This window comes from Moschus berezovskii, chromosome 21 (assembly GCF_049115385.1).
Source record: "Moschus berezovskii isolate FMDL1 chromosome 21, NW_MosBer_1.0, whole genome shotgun sequence".
Taxonomy (NCBI): domain Eukaryota; kingdom Metazoa; phylum Chordata; class Mammalia; order Artiodactyla; family Moschidae; genus Moschus; species Moschus berezovskii.
In genome coordinates, this window is record NC_142480.1 from 2,830,602 (window position 1) to 2,854,417 (window position 23,816).

General features: G+C 44.6%; 1 protein-coding gene across 2 annotated transcripts in view; it reads right to left on the bottom strand.

The window, feature by feature from the left end:
* RCOR1 (REST corepressor 1) overlaps nucleotides 1-23,816 on the bottom strand; it is a 124,059-nt gene that overhangs the window by 11,632 nt on the left and 88,611 nt on the right. For both annotated transcript variants that reach the window (XM_055418593.2, XM_055418592.2), the window contains exons 4-10: nucleotides 16,189-16,241; nucleotides 14,634-14,795; nucleotides 13,882-14,000; nucleotides 11,614-11,692; nucleotides 7,190-7,384; nucleotides 563-640; nucleotides 283-340 (exon numbers count right to left, since the gene is read on the bottom strand). In XM_055418593.2, coding sequence (XP_055274568.1) covers nucleotides 283-340; nucleotides 563-640; nucleotides 7,190-7,384; nucleotides 11,614-11,692; nucleotides 13,882-14,000; nucleotides 14,634-14,795; nucleotides 16,189-16,241 — 744 coding nt within the window. The remainder of the gene's footprint in view (nucleotides 1-282; nucleotides 341-562; nucleotides 641-7,189; nucleotides 7,385-11,613; nucleotides 11,693-13,881; nucleotides 14,001-14,633; nucleotides 14,796-16,188; nucleotides 16,242-23,816) is intronic.

The following is a 23,816-nucleotide window of genomic DNA, read 5'->3' on the forward strand; positions in this document are numbered from 1 at the left end:
TATGCCTTTAGACACCAAGACTCCCAGATTAATTTTTATATCTTGTGAGACACAGGAAAGGAAAAAAGCAAAGCCCAAAGGGAACGCAGAAATCCAGCTAATATGATGTCTGCTAGAAGGATGTCAGCTCACAGGAGTCTGTTAAAGGTGAGCGATGTGCTGGGAGCAGGCTGGGGCACAACTGCCTCCTGAGGCAACTGCTCTGCCTAAGCTCTCTGTTTATAAGCAGAGCTTCTAAGTTTATAAGTACAAGCTTCTTGTTTATAAGTACAAGCTTCCTACCTTGTACAGCAAGCAGCTGCTCTTCTGTGGTCCAGCGGGCGTTGCATTTCTGAATGACCTGGACATCCAAATGAGTCCTGTTAGCATACTACATTTAGGCGCGGGCACGTCCTTATGAGGATTGATCAGTCGCCTATCAGAACGTTAACATCGACTAGGGCTATAATAAATGCTGTCGACACCTCTCCTTCTAGGAGCTGTGCGCTGGAGACACAGGCAGTAAACTCTCACACACGTAAACCCGGGGGTGACTGCAAAGATGACATTTCCAACATCTTACCTCTGCAAGTCGGTATGGTTCTATTCCACCATCAAGTTTTTCTTTTAGAGCACTGTTCGTCTGTTTAATATTCTGAATCTAAGAGAAACAAGATTCTCATTTTAAAAATGAAAGACTTTTATAAAGGTATGAAAAGAAAACAAAACTATGAAAGTTAAAAGAAACAAAAAGCCAAGAGGAAAGACGTTCCTGGTCTATACGACAGCCCCAAATACAAGGTCCCTATCGCGTCCTTTGAGAGCAGATAACTATTAATAGATGTTTTACTTAACTTGCTGAGGGCAACAAACAGGGAACAAACAAGGAAGGGATGGTGGTAAGAAGGTTCCTGCACACACAATCCCACCTGCGCAACAGAAGGCACAATCTGAGTCTGACACAAAACACAGCGCCTGGGCCCCCACCACACAGAATGGAGCTGAAGAGCAGGCAGAGTGAAGGCAGAAGCCCACCTTTCAGACTTCTTTAATGCAGAGGGGGGAAAAAAGCTATTTTTCCACGGTCCTAATTTTGAGCAACTGTAACTTCTTCATTTTCTCACAAATTATCTTTTCCACATTCTTGCTTTGATTCAGTGGACCTAATCTTTCACTGAGCTTGCCTAATCAAAAGAAAGACACAACAGGACAAACTATTCCATCAATCCAGGGCTGCTCCTTAATTCTGCTCAGACTCCTGAGCAAGCTGGGTCACAGATGGGGCCCTTCTCACTCCACTCTAGGCAGAGGGGAATTTCTATGCCAAGCACCAGGGGAACTCTGGCCCTTGCACTTTCATTCTTGAATATCACTTGAGCAAATAAAAAAGCAAGCAGAGGAACAGGTTCATTTTCCCAAGGGAAACACCAAAAACATTTTGTGAGCAGAAACTGCCCTACGCAAATGAAGAAAAGCAGCACTCTCAGAGCCAGGGAAGAGGAGGGAGATGAGTGGAGATACCATCATATGGGCCCTTCTAATACTTGTCTCTCTCAAACTTTTCATTTACATAATTTTCAAAAATCCCACTTTCAACTACTTACATTTCATCGATTTCCAGTTTCACAGATCTTTCCTCCTGTGTTTTACTTCTCAGAGGTTTGAAGGCATCGGGCAAGGGGGAGGGATACAGGAAAGATTTTTTGATGCTATGGGACTGGCAATCCTGGTGTTCATTGGAAGGACTGATGCTAAAGCTGAAACTCCAATACTTTGGCTACCTCATGCGACGAGCTGACTCACTGGAAAAGACTCTGATGCTGGGAAGGAATGGAGGCAGGAGGAGAAGGGGACGACAGAGAATGAGATGGCTGGATGGCATCACCGACTTGATGGACATGAGTTTGAGTGAACTCTGGGATTTGGTGATGGACAGGGAGGCCTGGAGTGCTGTGATTCATGGGGTCGCAAAGAGTCGGACATGACTGAGAGACTGAACTGAACTTATGGGACTAGCAGGCAAGTAAGACAGACCAACACTCCTAAGGACCAGAACCGACCTGTCTGCCTTCAGTAAGGGCCTCAAAGTCTACCAGTCATGCAGCCCACGCCAAATCTTTTGATAACAATGCCACATCAGAACACAAGAACAACCGAAAAGAAAAATACTGGAAACATGCACAAAATCCACTCTATAGTAAAAACCATCAACTAGGACCGTGCTTTACTGAAATTTGCTTTAGTTTTTTTGAAAAGGTATAAATCAGAAGAAAATACCCAAAACTTACTCAGAGTAAGTAATTCCAAGCTCTCAGACCAGCATTAGTTAACAGAACACTCTCTGATAATAAAGAGCACAATCTTAAGATTCTTCTCAGACCTTGCAATTACCAACAAACCACAAAATACTGCAAGGCACTCAGATTATGTTCCCTGAATTCTGAAAATGAGGCCTAGAAACTTCCAATATGCAATGAGCAGATTCTCAAGTTGGGGTCTAAAATACCCCATGCTTCCCCCTCTCCTCAGGCACTCCAGTTGCTCTATTCATTCTAGCTGGCTGTTTTTAATATACAATACAAAGCTGAGAGAGGGCATGAGATCGATCTATCTAGCTATACTGCACTGGGATTAAGTGACCTGCATCTTCCAAGGAGACCAATCTGTTTAAGTAACACATACATCTTCTAAAATCAGTGGATAAAAAAGCATAGACATTAAATGAGTGGCTACAAGGTAAAATATCCACAAGTTCTGCACTAAAAGTTAGCTCAATATTCTCATTTACCTACAGGCCTTCTAATCATTTGTGTTTACTAATCAGTGTAAGAATAGGGGTTGACGGACAGAATTATGCCAACTGGAAAGGAAACCAGAGTACGGCAACAAGCTGGATAAAACACAGGATAAAAAAGTAACCAGAATGGAAAAAAGAACCAAATAAAGCAGTCCACTTGGCTTGGGGTCTGACCAAGAGCTCCTGGCTGAACACAACTTTCTTTTTACTGCTTTACTGGGTATTCAGTGACTCTTCTCTAATGTCGGACCTTCTCACCCCCTGCACCCAGCAAGTCCCGACGCAGCAGGCAGCGTCCTCTGGCTCACCTGTCCCAGTCCCTGCCTCACTTACATCTCTGGCAGTGACTGAGGGTCTCCTTGGAGCTGGGAGGAGCTGGGCTGCAGAGCCCTGGTGCACAGAACTTCTAGGAGGTTCTGGGGAGGTAAGAGCTTTTCCTGCTGAAAGGGACAGAAGGGTCAGCTCCGCCACCCCCCCTTCTTACTGCCCTGAATGCAGACACAAAGGTGACGAAATGGCTTCTGCAGCGTTCAGTGTGAGGCCACAAGCAAGATGAAAACCCTAAAAGCTAAGGATGCAGGAAACTCTGACAGAATCTGGGGCCTCCGAGTGCAGCACTGAACAGAGGAACTAACCGGCAACCACTGATGTTGGAATTTCTTGCTATTTTATAAAAAGAAACAAGAAACAAACAAACAGTTCACTGTTTGAGCCATTGTTAGTCACGTTTTCTGTTACCATCGGATGACTGTGTCCCTGACACACGACCAGACGTGGGGGCGCCCAGAACACAAGGCCCACCATGTGACTGACCACTGGACGTCTGGGAGTGCAGCTGGCAGGAAGGCTAAAGGCTGAATGGAGAAGGAAATGGCAACCCACTCCAGTACTCTTGCCTGGAAAATCCCATGGACAGAGGAGCTTAGTAGACTACAGTCCATAGGATCACAAAGAGTCGGACATGACTGAGCAACTTCATTACAATATTGTAATTAGCCTCCAATTAAAATAAATAAATAAAGGCCGCAGAAGGCAAACCACCAGCCTCATCGCCCAGTAACTGAAGACTATGAGAATTCGCTCTTTAGTAATGTCAACTCTGGATAGCTATCTCCAAATAAAACATTCCTGCTCTTGATCCTAGCTCTGAAAACTGAAGGCTGTCTGTCTACCAGACAACAGAATCAGTAACAGCTCTGTGCGAAAGGGTCTCATCCCCTTTCCATACTGGTACTGCATCGCAAGCATCAGAAACTCACCTGGCTGTGGGTCTGAAGCCCCAGGAGAGGGAGATGAAATGCAGAAGGGAGCCCCGGCCCTAACCAGAGAGCCCTCCCCACACACACGCAGCGTACCAAGTCCTCATGCATCCTGTACCATCAGGCAGACAGGATGAATCTCCTTGTTTGAGAAGAGGCTCAGAAAGATTAACAGATTCTCCTAAGATTAGAATATAGCTCTGCCAGCAATTGGGACAGATGCCCACGCCCATGAGTCCGTGGGGCTGGCTCGGTCCTGGGTTGTGCACCTCCTGCATCAGAGGACAGACGGGCCTTCACAGAGCAGGCCACCCTGCTCTTCTCATCTCATCCAAATGGCAAGAACTGCCAGTCCACAGTTCCCCTTGAAGTCAGGGTGGTGGGGGGGAGATGACGAAGGCAAGGACAACACTGGGCCACTCGGCTGACTTCTCAGTTTGACTTCGATGCAAAATCAGACCAAAAGGATGAGTCATTTCCCACACGAGGCACATATAATCAGGAAAGGATTCATTTTAGAAGCACTATTCTTTACAAGAGCACCAAAAAAGTACCAAACATGTAGGAGTAACTGCAATAAAAGAAACAGAAGACTTGTTCTCACCAAGAACTAAAAAATTCTGAAAGAAATAAGATCACAGAAATGCGGGGACAAATCATGTTCATGGGTGAGCAGATGTTATCTCTCTATCTTGATCTATAGATTTACAGCATCCCAATTAAAACTCTAGTAGAATTACTTTTCTGGAAATTGAGAAGGTGATTCTAAGTTTTATATGGAAACACAAGGGCAGGGATCCATGACAACGTTGGAAGACTCCCCTACCACGCAGTGCCATTTATATTCTGTGTATCGTCAGGACTCTGTGGTGCTGGTGAAGAAAGGAGAAACCCAACTCCAAACCCGACCCACACACACAATGGACACTAGATTTGAAACAAAGGTCCCACGGCCTTCTAACAGGAAGAGGGCAGTCTTTAATGAATAGCGCTTGGTAAACTAGATATTCATGTGAAAAAAAAAACCAACCCCACACGTAACAACAAAGAAAAACACGCCAGGTAAACGGAAGATTAAAACGCAAAAGGCAAAACAAAAGCTTGTAATACAGTGCCTCATGACCTCAGGAAGGGTTCCTAACAGAACTCGAGAGCACCCACCACACAAGACAAGAACAAGAAACCAGACCAAGCACTGAGAGCGTCAGTTCACCAAAAAGACCACTAGGAGGGGCGGGGGGCGGCTCAGCGGCTGAGACTTCACAGGCCCAATGCAGGGGTCCAGGTTCCAGCCCCGGTCAGGGAACTAGAGCCCACAGCCACGCTGATGCCACAACGAAGGCCTGGTGCAGCCAAACAAACAAAGACTAAGGAGAGAGATGGGAATCCCAGACCCCCTGACCTGCCTCCTGAGAGACCTGTGTGCAGCTCAGGAAGCAACAGTCAGAACTGGACATGGAACAACAGACTGGTTCCAAATAGGAAAAGGAGTGCATCACGGCTGTATACTGTCACCCTGCTTATTCAACTTATATGCAGAGTACATCATGAGGAACGCTGGGCTGGAAGAAGCACAAGCTGGAATCAAGATTGCTGGGAGAAATATCAATAAACTCAGATATGCAGATGACACCACCCTTATGGCAGAAAGTGAAGAGGAACTCAAAAGCCTCTTGATGAAAGTGAAAGAGGAGAGTGAAAAGGTTGGCTTGAAGCTCAACATTCAGAAAACAAAGATCATGGCATCTGGTCCCATCACTTCATGGGAAATAGATGGGGAAACAGTGTCAGACTTAATTTTTTTTGGCTCCAAAATCACTGCGGATGCTGACTGCAGCCATGAAATTAAAAGACGCTTACTCCTTGGAAGGAAAGTTATGACCAACCTTGACAGCGTATTAAAAAGCAGAGACATTACTTTGCCAACAAAGGTCCATCTAGTCACGGCTATGGTTTTTCCCGTGGTCATGTATGGATGTGAGAGTTGGACTGTGAAGAAGGCTGAGCGCTGAAGAATTGATGCTTTTGAACTGTGGTGTTGGAGAAGACTCTTGAGAGTCCCTTGGACTGCCAGGAGATCCAACCAGTCCATTCTAAGGGAGATCGATCCTGGGTGTTCACTGGAAGGACTGATGCTAAAGCTGAAACTTCAATACTTTGGCCACCTCATACGACGATTTGACTCACTGGAAAAGACTCTGATGCTGGGAAAGGTTGGGGGCGGGAGGAGAAGGGGATGACAGAGAATGAGATGGCTGGATGGCATCACCAACCCGATGGACATGAGTCTGACTGAACTCCGGGAGTTGGTGATGGACATGGAGGCCTGGCATGCTGTGATTCATGGGGTCACGGAGAGTCGGACACGACTGAGCGACTGAACTGAACTGAAGGAAAAAAAAAAAGATGCCACTGAGTGCGTAAAAAGGCAGGCATCCACATGGGAACGTGAGACAACCCCTTGCCAGCCCTGTAATTCCACAACGTGGTCACAACAGAGTGGTGGAGGGAGGCACTGCTGGTGTCCAGTGGGTGGAAGCCAAAGCTGCTGCTAAATGTCCTGCAAGACACAGAAAAACTCCCCACAGAATAATCTGGCCCAAAAAGTCAGCTGTGCTATGATTAGGAAATCCTGCCAGGGTGCAACCAACACTCACACAAAATGACACAACCAGCCTGGGAGACTCTAGCGCTGGACGTGTGCACACTAAACAACCTGGCAACTGCACGCTGAGGGGTGTCTCCAACAAGCATACACACACAACGTACCAAGAGGCACATAAAGCATGTTCCTATCAGTACCCAGTGTTAACAGTCAACAAGGGAAGACAAGCCAAACTCAAAGTAAAATAGGAGCAGGGACAAAGGGGAGATGGAACGGGGTGCCGGAGACCACGTTCCAGGTCTTGACCAGACAGAGGCAAGGTGGGTATGTTCATGTCATGAAAATCACTGAGATCTGTATCAAGATCGATACGGATATGTAAAATTTCAATTTCATGGTTAAGTTAGGAAAAGAAAAATCAACGGGCCTAAGATCCTCTGTCCAATTCCTTAGAAACAGAACACCCCTCTGAGATTTGTGAAGCAAGTAAAGCAGAGAGAGCACGGCTGCAGTGCAGGGCACTCTTCGCCAGGATGGGGTGCACGGCACCTGTCGTTTGATCGACACCAGCTCCAGGTCCAGTTGTCTCAGCACCGTGGTAGCAGCAGTGGCATTGGCAGAAACAGCCTCCACGTCTTCTTGAGAAAGAAACATTCCTTTTGGAGGTTTCCTTTTTGCTCTATTTTTAGCTTGAGTACTATGTTTTTCCTTTTTGATCTGAGGAATCGTCTCAGTAGGGGGCACCTGCATGGTACACATAACATATTTGATAAATGAGAAACTGAAAAAAGTAGAATGCCAAATGAATAGCAATAAGCATACTTTAACATGGCTCCAAACAATCTAAGACAAATACCATGCCATACCAAAATAACCATCCACAAATTCTAAAACACAGTTAACAGACAAAGAACACTAAATAAATAAACAACTCAAAGTGGACTCCACTGCCTTCCTTTGCAGATACATCTTTATTCTATAAACCTCGGACAAGAAGCATTCCCAGCTTCTGGGAGGAACACAGGAAAAAAAAATAACCTGTGCTCCCTTCTGGTGAGCTGTGTATATACGAATAAGGAATGAGTTCACCTTAACAGTTCCTAGTGATGTAGACAGACATATGGCCACAGAAAGAAAAAAATAAAATGATTCAGCACATGTATAAGGATCCATTTAAATTCCTTAAATCTTTACAGAAGGTTATAAAAATAAAAACTTCAATATGAAACTTGTTTATATACCCCTTTTTGGGGATGACACACTTTTCATGGCATGTAACCTGCTTCAAAAACTATAAGCTGTCATTTAGAAATGTGTGACTGATGCTTATTTTTTAAAATGCTCTTTCTAAAACCAAAACCTTTGGAAATGAAATGCATTCACATCTTGGCAAGGAAAGGATAACATCCTATTGGTAACCATTTTAACAAGAAGTTTAGGTTAACTGACTATAATCTCATCTTGTTAGTCTATTAACACTGGCTGGTAAAGCTGAAAATACATTCAAGCTTGTTGCTTCACATTTTAAGACAGATAAAAAGACCATGCAGACTATGATAGTAGCAATAAGCTCTGAAACAAGTGGTAATAAATAACACATAAAAATCTAAGTCAGCAATAACCTATGTTCTATAATAGCACGGTGCCGGTCACCTATTGACCAAGTCTGCTTTCATACATTTTAGCACGTTAAGAAACTAAGAAACTAAATAAGAAACTAACCATTTTTCTTTTCAAATTAGAAATTGTGCTATATAAAAAAGAATTATAGAAATTAATATAAAACCAAGCCTCTTATCTTTCATTTAAAATGTTCCACTGAAGAACCTAATAAATACCAATGCATCAAAAACAAAGCTTACTAAAAACTGCAAGTAATTTGATTTTGCAAACAATGTAATTTAACTAATCCTTAAAATGATCTGGGCACTCATGTAGATCACTGGCCAGAGTGCCATCCAGAAAGTGTGACCGGTTTCCTACTTGATGATAGTTCAGTTCAGTCGCTCAGTCGTGTCCGACTCTCCGCGACTCCATGAATTGATGATAGTACACTGTGCCAAAAGAAGCCTTAAGAATATATCTAGAACATTCTGACTCAATAATTCAACTTCCAGAAATTAATTCTAATGGAAAAAATTAAGTGCACAAATATGTAGCTATGATATCAGATTTCAGCATTAATTATAGGGAAAAAGACTTAAATATTAACTCAATTATAAAAGATATGTATGACAGAATAACAAACATACTGCTATGCACACAAATATATTTGACATAAAAATACATCAAAGTTTAGCAGTGACATTCCTCAAGAAACTGAAAACAGTGTTTCCATGTGGCCCAGTGAGCCCACTCCTGGGCACATGCAAGGACAAATCTGTAATCGGAAAGACACACGCACCCCTCTGCTCACAGCAGCACTGTTCACAACGGACAAGACACGGAGACAACCCAAGTGTGCACTGACAAGATGAAGGGGCAAAAAAGGTGTGGTGCATATATGCAGGGGTCACTGCCTTATCGTGGTGAAGAGCTTGCGCAACTCAGTGACGCCACAAGCCATGCCGGGTAGGGCCGCCCAAGACGGACGGGTCACAGCAGAGAGTCCCGACAAAATGCGATCCACTGGAAGAGGGAATGGCAAATCACCACCACCCCAGGACACCAGCCGTGATAACCTCATCAACTGAATAAAAAGGCAAAAAGACATGACACCGAAAGATGAGACCCCCAGGTTGGAAGGTGTCCAATGTGCTACTGGGGAAGAGCGGAAGACAACTATCTGCCACAACATGAATGCAACGAGAGAATGTCATACCAAGTGAAGCAATGCAAAGACAAGTGTCCCATGATTTCATTTATGTGTGAAATCTAAAACAGAACACAAACGACCTTACCTATGAAACAAACAGAATCACATACAGAAAGACTTGTGGTGCTGGGGGGAGAGGGGGCTGGATTGGGAGTTTGGGACTAGCAGAGACAAGCTATTATATATTTAATGCAAAAACATGGTCCTACTATATAGCACAGGCAACTATATAATATGGCAACCCACTTCAGTATTCTTGCTTGGAGAATCCATGGACAGAGAAGCCTGGTGGGCTACAGTCCATAGGGTGGCAAAGAGTCGGACATGACTGAAATGACTGAGCATGAACACATAGATATTTTTACAAAGGAGGTCATCTGGAAAGAGTCACCAAAATGTTAACAGTGGTAATGGGTACATGCTCAGTCACTTCAGTCGTGTCTGACTCTTTGCATCCCCATGGACTGTAGCCCACCAGGCTCCTGTGTCCATGGGATTCTCTAGTCAAGAATACTGGAGTGGGTTGCCATTTCCCTGTCCAGGGAATCTCCCTGACCAGGGATTAAACCCATGCCTCCTGCACTGGTAGGTTTCCCTGGTGACTCAGCTGGTAAAGAATCTGCCTGCGGTGTAGGAGACCCTGGGTCAGATTCCTGGGTCAGTAAGATCCGCGGAAGAAGGGATAGGCTACCCACTCCAGTATTCTTGGGCGTCCCTAGCGTCTGCAATGCTGGAGATCTGGGTTTGATCCCTGCGTTGGGAAGATCTCCTGGAGAAGGGAAAGGCTACCCACTCCAGTATTCTGCCCTGGAGATTCCGTGGACTGTATAGTCCATGGGGTCACAGAGAGTCAGACACGTCTGAGCGACTTTCACTCTCACTCCTGCACTGGCAGGCGGCTCATTTACTGCTGAGCCACCCAGAAGGCCTGATAAAGGGCGACGATGTTATAAATCATTTTCACTGTTTTCCTTTTGTTTAGCTGTATTCCTACATGTCTATAAAAAAGCATTTATTACTGGTGTATTTTTAGTTTAGGTATGTCTAGACTCTTGTTTTTTTCATACTTCAGTACCTTCTGAGACAGAGAACCTTTTAGATTTTAATGAAACAACAGACACTTATTTGAACACATGTACAAGTAATACCCACGGCTGGGATTCCATACTCCAGCCTGAACTGGGACTCCAGCAGACGGACATCACAGGGCTTGGGACCTCTTGCCCACGTGGTGGGGGCTGCATTAGAGACCGCCTGCAGGCAGGTCTGTATTGTGGGGGTTTCCACTGGGCCACAGTGACAAGTCCTGGTGTCCTCAGAGGGTCCTCGGGGATCCCACATGTGCTTTATTCAGTTATTAATCAGCAAAAGAATCCAAGTTTATCATCCCCATTTCAAAGGCTAAGATCACCCAGACACCCCATTGTTTTCAGTGAACAGTTTATAATAAATAAATGCTATAAATATAGCCCCCAAAGTCATAAATAATTGTAGGGGTTTGTGGGCCTCTTGAATGCAGAGACTAAAAACCTCTGGCATCATGGTTTTTAAAATGTGAGAGATTAAAGCTTCTCCATGACCCAGAGGGCACAGGCCCTGGGCGCCCACAGGAGGGAGCCCCAGGGCCGAGAGGAGGGCAAGAGGCCCCTTTCTAACCTGCTGAGCGAGCGCCTAGCAAAGAGGGCAGTGAGGACTGCTATCCTACAGAAAACCTCTCATTAATGCCTTCTTCCCCTTTAAGGCTTCCTTTCTTATATTTCCTGGCAAACAAAACTCTTAAGTTCTACAAAGCAAGATTAACATTGTTTAAAAACTCATACATACCATGATGCCTCCTGAAAGTGAAAGTGAAGTCGCTCAGTCATGCCCGACTCTTTGCGACCCCATGGACTGTAGTCTGCCAGGCTCCTCTGTCCATGGGATTTTCCAGGCAAGAATACTGGAGTGGGCTGCCATTTCCTTCTCCAGGGGATCTTCCCAAATCAGGAATCGAACCTAGGTCTCCCGCATTGTAGGCAGACGCTTTTACCGTCTGAGCCACCAGGGATGTCTCCTACGTGGTACTTAATATATTAAGTAGACTAAGGAAAAAGAATGCTTTACTTTGAAACTAGTAAATGAAATTTATTTGCCTTAATAATACTAGGGGAAAAAATACCTCCTTTTTGCTTTCCTTGTTTTGATCAATCTCCATGTCAATGGGGTTATTTCCATTTGTTTCTTCCAGTTCATCCTCACTGGAAGACAAAAACAAGTTACTGAAAGATTATTTTGTGCTAATACTATTTAATATACAAATATAAGCAATAAATTGATTTAATATAAAACTAGTGTATGTTTTCAGCATGTTGAGAAAAATGTTTTTACAACTCAAATAAAATACCAACTCTATAGTTCTTTTAGTCTAAATGATTAAAAAAGCTATTGAAATAGGTTTCTATCTCCCAAACCAAGCCTAGAACATTGTCACTTTATATTTGTAAAGTGTTTCCTCTCAACTAAAACTATCAAATTTAAGACTTTAATTCTCCTGAATTATCCAGTAGAGGACCAGGACATGATCATTAGATATAACTGAGAAATTATTTGAGAACACAGGCTCATGATATTGAGAGTAAATTCACCCACAAGTAAAAACTCATTTTCATGTCCCATCTGTGTACCCACAGCTACCTAATTCTGAGAATCGGAGAAGGTTTCTGGTGGCCTGAAAAACTCAAAGTGAACTTCAAAAAGAATGCTCACACTGATATGGTGCTTCAAATGCTTTTGTTTATATTCTTCCATGAAGTATTAAAAAAAAAAAAAAAGGTCTGTGGGGGGTAGGAGCTTTACAAAAAAATAAGCATGACGGCTCCCAGAGGCCAGACACCTGCCTTGTCTGCCCGCAGCTAAAGCCAGCTGAGTGGGGCTGGTGGCACAGCACTCAGGGCTTCAAGTGTCAACACCCCTTGTCTCAGAGGCCCACCCCAGTGGGACACCCACCGGCACCCCGTCCTCTCTCGCCCAGGCCCACACTGTAAGCAGTTCTGGCTGAGAAAGGCGCTGAGCGGAGAGAGGGCTGGGGGCAGAGGGGATTCTCCCCTTCACAGGCAGGTCCCGCCAGAGAGTCAGCCACCTCCTGGGGTCTTCCGGCCCGGGTCCCTCCTCTGTCTGCTTCCTGAGGGCGCTGCAGGCGCACAGGGCAGACGGGAGCGCCCTTAGGCGGATGCAAAGTGAGAACCTGGGCATGTTCGCCAAACCGCTATGGTTTTACCCTCAAGGATGACAAACCCCAATCTTTCTTTTTTAGATTTAATTCTGATTTCAGCTTAGTAAACTGCACCTGTTTGTAGTAATAGTTTTAGTTCACAAATAGTGAATAAAACCTCAGGTATAATAAAAACAAAAAATGTTACTCAAAAGTTGGTAACACTAAAAACAAATTCAATAGTTTGCTCCTTTTCTTTGGTTTCAGAGAGTACTGATCCATAAATAGACTCACTGGTTACACGTGATACAGACCAAAAAATATGCAGACTGTCAAGGTCAACAATTTCACAGACTCTTACAGCTGGAAAGAGCTCTGCAGATGTTCTTCACATTGCTCTCATTTTATACTTATGCCCAGACTTAGAATTCTCCAGAAGTGACACCCGATTATCAACTTGTCCCCACACGTCATTCTTTTCATTTGAAATCATAAAACACTCTCCTGAGACAGGGCCATGAAGATCATAGTTTATTTTATTCCTTCACTTTATTTTTGCATTGTTAGTTTATAAAAGTAATATATTATAGAAAACATAATTTTTCAAAGCCACCTATATTCCCACTGACACAAAACCCATTCTGTGTCTTGCCTTCAGACCTGAGGAGACAGAGGCCTAGGAATGAGTGCATGGACCCCACCAGCAGGCCTCTCACTGAGACTAGAACCCACTTCCGTGGGCGAGCAGGGCCTCTTCCACGCCTCTGCTGTATGTAAGGCTGAGGGTGTGTGTCTCAGGTGTGTCCTGCACACTGAGGTGTCCTTAAGACTAAGCTCCTTATAAAGAAGTCATAAAAGGAGCCCCTCCCAGCACTCTCGCGCACATACACAGAACAGATGGTCGAGAAAGGGAGGAAGAAAATCTAAACTGCAGATTTTTAACAAATCAGACATAAAAACAAGTCCGCTGAATTCTGCAGAAGTACATGAGCAAATTTCAACCCGGGAAGTAAGAGATTCCTTTTTGCTAAAGGAGACACCCTTAAGGGGAAGAGAGGAATGTGCAGCTCGCTGAGGACAGAACAGAACTCCCTGAATGCAGCTCATCTGTGTAAATTTTGGGTCCACTCTGAAGGCTGTGGGGAGACTGGGCCTCCTCCCTTTCCACCTGCTCCTAGAGAGGCCAGGGCCATCAGAGCTCCCCAGACTGCTGGGGTACCGCCCGCGCCGACTGACCTCTCCTCCCGCTCACGCTTCTGTCTCCGAGCGTGGCGGTCCATCACGCTGGTTTTAGTCCTCGTCTTCTTCCAGGAGTAGTAGAACTTCACCAGACTTGCTATAGATTTATCAGGAAGCTGGACAGAAGAGATGAGCTGGTTCAGGTTTAATCTTTAAAGATCAAATGTGTGTACGTGTATTTCATAAGGATCACACTCACATACTCAGAAATGTCTTAAGTCACAGTCATTTTTCTCTGAATTCATACAAGAATCCTCATCGATTCAGTTTCAAACGACTGAAGTTTTGACTCCAAGTGAAACTTGGCCCGTGAAAGACTGCACAGTCAGTTTAAGATGAATCAGGGTTTTCACACAGCTGATACTTCTAACATAATTTCTGGGTTGTTTCTTAAGGAATTCATTTTAGCACTAATGTGACCGTCAATTAGTGTTCATGTCAGGAGTCCACCAAATACCGTTCTAAAACGTGAGAGACCAGCAGAACTCCTTGCGGAGACAGGACACCTGAAGCCACGCCTCACCCACTCACCATCAGAGACCCCTTCTCTCAGGACACTGGGCAGTCCTGACCCAAGAGCTGGGCTGGGGGGGGCTATCAAGTGGGGGAGGTGCGGGGAAATGTCACCCATCCAGCAGCTCCCACTGCATCAAACACAGGACCTTTCCCGCTGGAGGACATCAGCCCAACTGGGGCACTGGAGGTGGATGGGGGGCTGGCGCACACACACAGTGGTCTCACCTACTCACCATTTGTTGGATTCTATGAAAAGTTTTCCCGTGAAAACTAAAGGCTTGCTCAAATAAGACTTTATCTTCCACAGTCCACTCATCTGGGAAGGGGGTAAAGTTGGGCAAATCAGCCAATGATTTTTCAATATTATGCTTATGCCAAAAGAGCATCCCAAGAGCCTAGAAAAATAGTATCAGTGAAATTTTTAGACCAACAGTGTGACTAAAACATCGTGGAAACGAGGCTGGCAAAAGGGAGCACATTTTACATCCCAACAAACACACCAGGGAGCTCACAGACACTGCTGCTGCTTGCCCCTCTGTGCACTAACTCATTCATCTCAGGCCCCACAAGGTAAGTCCCCCTCTTCTCATGACTCAAACTGGAATACAGGGGCCTGAGAAACCCAGTAACTCGCTGCTGGTCACAGTGGGCAATGGCAGAAGCAGTGGGCTCTGGAACCTGTGCTCATAAAGGGTCGCGCTCTAGTGCCAGTGGACATGAAAGGGAAAGTGACTCAGAAAGCACACCACTGTTTCTCTTTGGCCAAAAAGTTCAAATATAGCTTTGTTCTTCAGCTCAGAAAGGAAAAAAAATACAAATGAGTAAGGAACAAAGCAGAAACAAGAGAATTTAGGAATACTTTTCTAAGAAAACTCCCCATAATTCTGTTTTAAAGTGGAAATAATCATACTTTGGGAGACCAAAATCCTTACAAATTTCATACAAGTGCACTTAGCAGTCACCCAATAATAGTTACACTTTCGAAACAAAATGAAAAATTAATGATTTTCTAAGCAGCTTTGTGAGGTTCAAGAGCAGGTTTTGCAGAAAGAGACAAACGTTTCTTGCTTCGAAAGATTCTGGAACTACCTTCTTGTAACTGGCTTCCCTAACAGTTCTACCAGGTAAAATAACCAAAAGTGAGGCCATGGCAGAGAGAAAGGATCCACGTCTATGTAACCAAAATGAGTGGTGTCCTTGGGCATTAGGGTAAATGAAAAAAAACTATTTACAGGCTGTAAAATCTAGATCAATACAAAGGAAAGTATTAATCTAACTTAAGGTGATAATCTGAAAAAAAAAAAACTGTAACTAAAAATAAGGCTGAAATAAGATATCACACTTCTGGAGCAAAATTAACCTTGTGGATTTCTCATTAATTGGCTCTAAACAATTCTTAACACCTGAGTAAAACTTTACAACCTGAAAAATGATTCAAAACAATTAAAACAGGTCTGCGCAGATTTGAGTGTGACAACATGAGTCAGGAAACCACAGGAACAAGAAACAAATCATAATATTCAGGTAAGAAGGCACTGTGCCCAAGTGCCCACGCAGAGCCGCTGCTGGCCTGAGCAGCGAGGACCAGCAGGCCCGTAGATGCCCCCAGGCCAGGGGTCTCTACTGCTCATCTCAGGCAGCGACAAGCGGGCCAGAGCCCCTGGGGCGCTGCCAGTGACCACCAGACACGGCTAAGAGGAGGTCATGCTGCCTAGCACACAGAACACGAGACACCGAACAGGTGAGCTATAAAACCCATTTTTAACAACAACAAAACCACACAGTTACCTGCTCCATGTTGTACCCATGCTTCTCTTTGGCAATGGCGATGTATTCATCCACTGAAAAACAAGACAGGAGGCCATAAACAAGAGCAGGGACAGGGCACAGTCTACGGGCACCAGAACTGATACTGATTTTATATATCTAGGTATATTTCAGGCCTGCCATGCATGAGAATAAAGATAAAGACAAGACAGGAACAAAATAGAGCTATATGGTGTCATCTCATTATGGATCTTACATATATAAATCTCACAGAGAAGTGGCTGAACAAATAAATACTCACAGTACTTTCTGGATGGTGAGGTTATGATTCTGGTTTTTTCTTTTTTTAAAACAAGGCTCTACTTACATTTCCTATGATAAGAAAATATTACTTTGGTACTTGAAAACATAATTATTTATAAATAAAAAGAAATATGAAATGGGGGTTTAGTCTCAGACTGAAGAGCAAGCAACCTACTTTTATGTTAAAGAAAATCTACGAGATAAACCCCAGGAACAGCACTGAGTATTTGCTCTCCAAGTCCAACACAAGGGGGGCAAGTACCAGCACGCAAACACCAAAGGAGCATGAGGAAACTGACGGACTCACACTCCACCAGTTGCCACCCCAATGAGGATCCACGTCCTCTAAACACTTTCCGGGCTTTCTCCCAGAACAGTAAGAGACCACTAACCAATAGCACCTCCTTATACTCCTCTGTGACTCTCCTTATCAACTACAAAAAAAAGACAAACTCAGAAAGGAAAACTCAGGTAGCACAGAATCACAGGAAACAAACACGCACCCCTTCCAGCCCTAAGGCCCTTCGCTCAGATCTCACTTTCCAGGGGCAATGACCAGACTCGAGCTAAGGGGACAGGCTGAGGGTGACACAGCCAGTGGAAGACGTCAGAGAGAGTCAGAGCATCTAGTGTCAGCATGCGATTCAACACCACACCATCCTCCCTAACTGCGGTATAACTGACCACCAAGGAGGAAACAGAAATCAACTCTGAGAATGGATTCAAATTCATTAGCATATATTCTAATACCGGGGGTGGGGGGCGGGGGTGGTTTCCACTGACAAAAGACCCAACTTAATTCAGACAGTAACTACATATAGTGCATTTTAATAGTAAGGCACTAATTTTCTGGGTATTTTTACATCTAATATACTCACAAACTGACTGGCTACTCCACTCAGAATAGAGTAGAATTCCAATAGAATAGAGTAGAATTCCAATTTACCTGAGAGTCAGTAAATGATAAAGGCCCTTGTTTGTCCCCAAAGTTGAAACTGGTGATTTTTTAATTGGGGGCTGAAATATTTCAAAGTATGTCCCTTGCTTATTACTTCACAATAGGGTAAATTATGCCAAATAACAGAAAAATGATGGAAGGTTCTTTAAAAAAAAAGCCTTGAAAAGTAAGGTTGCTAGAGCAGGTGGCTGTATGCCTGCCTGAGAGAAGTCTAAATGCTGCCCTCAGCACCCTAGATGCTGGGGGTGGACCACAGGTCAGAGGACAAAAGCCAGGTAATGAGATGTGCTCAAGTCAAGCATATGTGAGAGGAAGAGAGAAAAACCACCTGCAGTCAACTGAGGGTCAGCCCTGAAGGTCTGCTTTACGGGTTCTTTTTATAAATAGCTGCTGAATGAACAATAAACGCACCTCTAACTTCTGTGAGCACACAGGTTTCCAGACGCTGTTATTTAACTTAACAGAGTACGGAATGTGTGGTGTGCACACACAGACATGTGATTGATCCCCAGTCAGTCCTATGATCTTTAGGCAAGTAAATGCACGGCTGGATGTGATGCAGGAGCCCTTGGGAGCCTGCCCTGCCCACCCTCTCAGGGCAGAACCACAGTCTGCTACATCAGTAACAGAGTCCACTAAAACGGTCCCCATTGTTTCTGATCAGATTTACCTAAAAATATTACAAGGGAAACAAAAGCATCCTTTAGCTGCTTTTTCTATCTTTATCTGTTCTTTTCTTCTTATATAAAAAATTAACTGGTGGTAGGACCAGTAAAACAGACTAAAACAGTGAATCCCAGCTGCTGCCGCTAACTGTGAATATAACATTTGCCATGTTGTACACAGATTGCCAGGAGAAATACCAACAACCTCAGACATGCAGATGATGCCACTCTAATGGCAGAAAGTGAAGAGGAACTGAAGAGCCTCTTGAAGGTGAAAGAAGAGAATGAAAAAGCTGGCTTGAAACTCAACGTGCAAAAAAAACTAAGATCATGGCAATCGGTCCCATCACTTCATGGCAAACAGAAGGGGGGAAAAGTGGAAACAGTGACAAATTTTCTTTTCTTGGGCTCCAAAATCACTGCAGATGGTGACTGCAGCCATGAAACTAAAAGACGCTTGCTCCTTGGAAGGAAAGCTATGATAAACCCAGACAGCGTATTAAAAAGCAGAGATATCACTTTGCCACCAAAGGTCCGCATAGTCAAAGCTATGGTCTTTCCAGTAGTCATGTATGGATGTGAGAGTTGGACCATAAAGAAGGCTGAGCACCAAAGAATTGATGCTTTTAAACTGTGGTGCTGGAGAAGATCCTTGAGAGTCCCTTGGACTGCAAGAAGATCAAACCAGTCAACCCTAAAGGAAATTAAGCCTGAATACTCACTGGAAGGACTGATGCTGAAGCTGAAACTCCAACACTTTGGCCACTTTATGCGAAAAGCCGACTCACTAAAAAAGATCCTGATGCTGGGAAAGACTGAAGGCCAGAGGCAGGTGACAGAGGATGTGATGGCTGGATGGCATCACCGAGTCAATGGTGAGTCTGAGCGCGCTCCGGGAGACGGAGCAGGAAAGAGAGGCCTGGCGCGCTGCAGGTCATGGGGTCGTGAAGAGTGGGACGTGACTCAGCGACTGAGCGACAACAACACACAGCGCAGGATGGCTCTTTAAGTCGCGTCTCTCAGCTGCTCTTAGAGGCGCCCTCAGGACTCAAACCCAAAGCAAAGGGAGAAAGCGCTGTATCGCAGCTTTCTGATGCGACACCACCCGGCCTTGACGGTTCCATGAAATACGCTAACATGTGGGGGGCCGGGCAGCTTAGAAAAGGATTACCGTCTGATACTCACCAGGGAAAACCCAGTTTTTCATTCTTTTCATTGTCCTCCTGCCCAGTGTTCAAAAAAGGTTAGACAAATGTTTGCTGAATGAATGCTAGTGGACTGTGACATGTTCAATGTTAACATTTTAGGTTCTTTTTCTAGCAAGGTGAAAGGCAGCACATATCATCAAAATGGCTACGGATAACAAATGCTGAAGAGAGTGTGACGAAAAGTGAAGCCCCCTACACTGCTGGTGGGAATGTAAACTGGTGCGGCCTCTCAGGAGAACAGTGTGGAGGTTCTGTTACCACAGAACACAGGATCCCACTCCTGCACACATATCTGGAAAAGACAGAGGCACCCCGATGTTCACAGGAACACTTCTTGCAATAGCCAAGACACGGAAACAACCCAAGTGCTCACGAACAGATGACTGGCTTAAGGAGATGCAGTGCATTATTATTATTTATACAATGGACTACTACTCAGGCATAAAAAAGAATGAAATATTGCCATCTGCAGCAACATGGATGAACCTAGAGATTATACTAAATGAAGTCAGGCAGGGAAAACCATTATTATATATCACGTATATGCGGAATCTAAAAAATAATACAAATCCATCGATACATAAAACAGACTCACAGACGTAGACAGCAAACTTATGGTTACTGAAGGAGAGAGGGAAGGGGTAGATAAATTAGGGGCATGGGATTAACAGATAGAAACCACTATACACAATAAGACAAGTAACAAGGATTTACTGTATAGCACAGCATTTAGTATCTTATAATAAGTTATAAAGGAAAACAATCTGAAAATATACATATATAAACCTGAATCACTTTGCTCTTCACCTGAAATTAACACAATACTGTAAATTAACTATACCAAAACTAAAAGAAAGAAAGGGAAGTAAAGAGAGTCAGCACAGGTTAGGCATGGGGTAAGAAAGACTCAGGTCAAATCTTGGCTCTGTCTGTTGACAAAATGAGTTCGTATCCAGTGGTGCCTGACAAGCACCGTATTTCAGACTGTGCTACCCTCAGCAACTTGCTCACACCAGCAGAGCTAGGTTATCGTGTAACTGGAAACCACATCACGGAAGGAAGTCCTCCTGCCCCCTGCTCCTCAGAAAGCGTCCTGGACAAGCGTAGATTCAGGACAGCCACAGGCACAGACAGTGCTGCAACAGGCCCCACCTCCGCTGCCTGCCCTGAGCCGTCCCCATACCGCGTTCCCTTTCATCGGCGGTGGACAGGGACCCCTACCTCAGCTTCTACACTCCCAAGGCCCTCCCCACCACCTGCCTGGCTGCTTTACACAGCCTGCCAGGAGCTGCTGGCAGGTCATGAAGAAAATGAAACATTTTTTAAAACCTCCTGCATGGCTTTCTTAAGCAAAAATGAGCTTTCAATCTCAGAAAACAAAATCGACTCCCACCTGCCCCTGTGAAAAGCAAAGGATGACCGGATATTTGAGGTGGGGGCCAAAGATGAAATACGGGAAACAAGAAGCACCATGCCTGAGACAAAGAACGCGGGGCGGGGGGTGGGACATTCCCAGCACTTTCTATCATCTGGCAACAAGAATCTTGATTTTGTCTCTAGAAGATTAAAGGTTAACCAGGGTTCATCCCAACCTGGGGCGAGTGGCCACTGCAGGCAGAGTGGCTGACTGAGCATGCTCAGGTCGACGAGCAGAGTCCACGGGGCTGAGGGAAAGGCCCAGGCTCTTCCCCCACCACCCCTCCCCAGTGCACTCGGGGCAGGGCCGGGGTCATCGGCGAGCGACAGGCAGGCTTGCCTTGTGCAGCTTAGATGACATTATAACCTGTCATCAGAAGCAGGAGACTCAGACACAGGGTTAAGTGTATTAAGTGTATTCTGCTTTAAAAACAATCCTATCATTGTATAATGCCGTGTTTTTAAAAACTTGAAAGCTCCGACAGAAACAGCCAGGAAGAATGGTCCAATCTTAAACCGCGATGGATACAGATACATGTATGCATCACTCTGACCCTTTCAAGAACTACACAGACTACACAAGACCATGCCTTTTTGACAACAACTTACCATTATGCATAGCACAACTGAATGAGTTGTTTCGGGGGGGAACATCATTTAAAGGTAGAACGTGTGCGAGATTTATCAAGAAAACGTACAAAATTTAACAGAGCTTAGTCAAACATTTACTGAACTACCCTCACTACGTACAAAACACTGTATTAAACAGCAGGCCAAAGACAAAAGAAAAACGATTTCCTGCAGTACCTTGAACCAACACACAGGTGACAGAAGAGAACATAAATACATATGGCGACGAGTGCAGTCGCAGGACAGTCTGAGAAAGCAGTGACGGTGATGACGGTCACTCGAGAGACTTCCTGAAGACAACAGCTGTTCAGTGCAGTGCAGTCGTGTCCGACTCTCCGTGACCCATAGAGCTGTACTGATTAACAAAAGTCACTAACATCTGAGAGTCTGCTGCGTGCGGGCCACTGTTCTAAGCTCTTTACCAGGCTTCTCTTTTTAATCCTCTCCAATCACTCTACTATCACTCCCATCCACAAACTAAGACACTAAGATACAGAGAGGTTAGATCACTTGGCCAGGGTCACACAGCTGGTAAAGGCAGAGACAGGACTCTTGTATCAATGCACCCCTAGTGTCTGGCCCCAGGACCCATTGAGTTAAACCTCGGTTAGCAATCCTCTCTCCTGAGTAAGGGAGACAGGAGAAGCTTACTTCAGATAAGGACAGCTCCACAGCAGAGAATGCTGAGCAAGGCAGCAACACAGTCTATTCCATTTAAATGGAGTCAAGAAAACAAAACTGAGGTTGATGAAGGAAGTGACGGAGACAGAGGCTAACAGACAGATGACTGCCTTGAGCGAAGCTTCACAGGTTTCTATATTCATGTTCTAACCCGATGATCTAAATGCTCCCAGTACCATTAGTAAGAATCTCAAATTCGACTGCAAAACTGGGAAGAACGCAGAAGAAAACTGCCACGGTAACCGTAACTCACCCTTCCCTCCCCAGATACTGCAGCGCCTTGGAATCCTTGTGATCCTGCACAATCAATGCAGAGCAAGAGGCTGACACCTCTGCTGAGGACAAAACTACAGCCTTAACACAGCTGTAAAATTTTTATCATCACACTTACTATAGCTTCAGGTGCTGCAAAGGAAATACGGCACCACTTTCTCTCTCATAACTCAAAAATAGCATGCTAAAGTTTTCTTCAAGAATATGATAACAAATATTGTGGCATCTCCTTGAGCTGTTAAAGTAAGAAATGAATCATCACCGTAACTCATTGAGAATCAAAATGAGATGGAATCAGGTAAAGCAATTGTGCCACCTGGTGGGCACAGACATCACTACAACATTTCAATGATCCCTGTGATATCTCGAGGTGGGAGTAGTGGCCTTAAGAACTAAGATCAGCCAGAGACTCAGCCAGACTATGACGAAAGCACCAGTCCCTCCTCGTCAGGGATAAAATATGCTTCCTTTATTCTCTGGTAAAGGCAGAGACAGGACTCTTGTATCAATGCAGAGAAACAATGCCATTTCTTTATGAAGTTTTCTTAAAACCCCACTTTATAGAAAAAGTTCCCCCCACCCTCTGCACCCCAGTAAACACTACAAATCCAGCCCAATCTCACAGACAATCTCATCAAGTGAAATAAGAAACACGAGCACCTCACTAAGCCATACACAGTGGAATTCAGCCTCTAGCATCTATTCCTACCGAGTCCACCCGGAATCAGCAATTCTGGACACATACTCCCCCTGCCTCAGTGCTGCAGGATCCTCCTCGTCTAAGAGTGGGCTGACCATCATGCCTTCCAGGGCTAACCATTTAACTGTTAAATTTAAACTTGCTTGTGTGTTGCATTAAATTTTTTCCCAATAAAAAGATAAGTGCACTCCTCCCCCTTTATTCTAGTACTCTTATCTTCCAGAAAGGCATATGAGTATTCTCTATTGTAGACACTGATCATCACTGGAATGAAGGACATTTAGTTGTGACTAATCAAAATAACCATCTTTCTCCTTAAAAATGCCGCAAGTCTGTGGCAAGGAGTAAGATGCAGGCAGTGACAACTAGCCTACTAGCCACCTGCATCTCCTTCACACCGAGCCAACCGTCAAGATGGCCAAGGCCCTCAGCAGGCACCTGTGCCCTCCAGACTGTCCTGTTTGCTCTCGGGGGTCTGCGCTGTGCACAGGCACTGAGGAAGTAGCCACGCTCACAAGGCCTGCATTTTCCTCAGCTAAAAGCAACCTCTCCTGACAGTAAAAGAGGGAGCTTGCAAGAAGAACCCTTGATCCACCTATAACCACACAGTGGACTGTGGTGCAAACAGCCCTGGACGATGAGTAAGAGTCCTTAAGTTTCTATCAGGAACTTGCAGCTAAGTCCATTTCACCACTTGTAAAATAAGAAGTACTTTTATAAATTCTCTGTACAAAAATATACATATACATAAATACTTAGAGGCACCTACTCAGTTCCTGAACACCACCAGAGCTGTGTCCCAGTTCAGCAGTTCC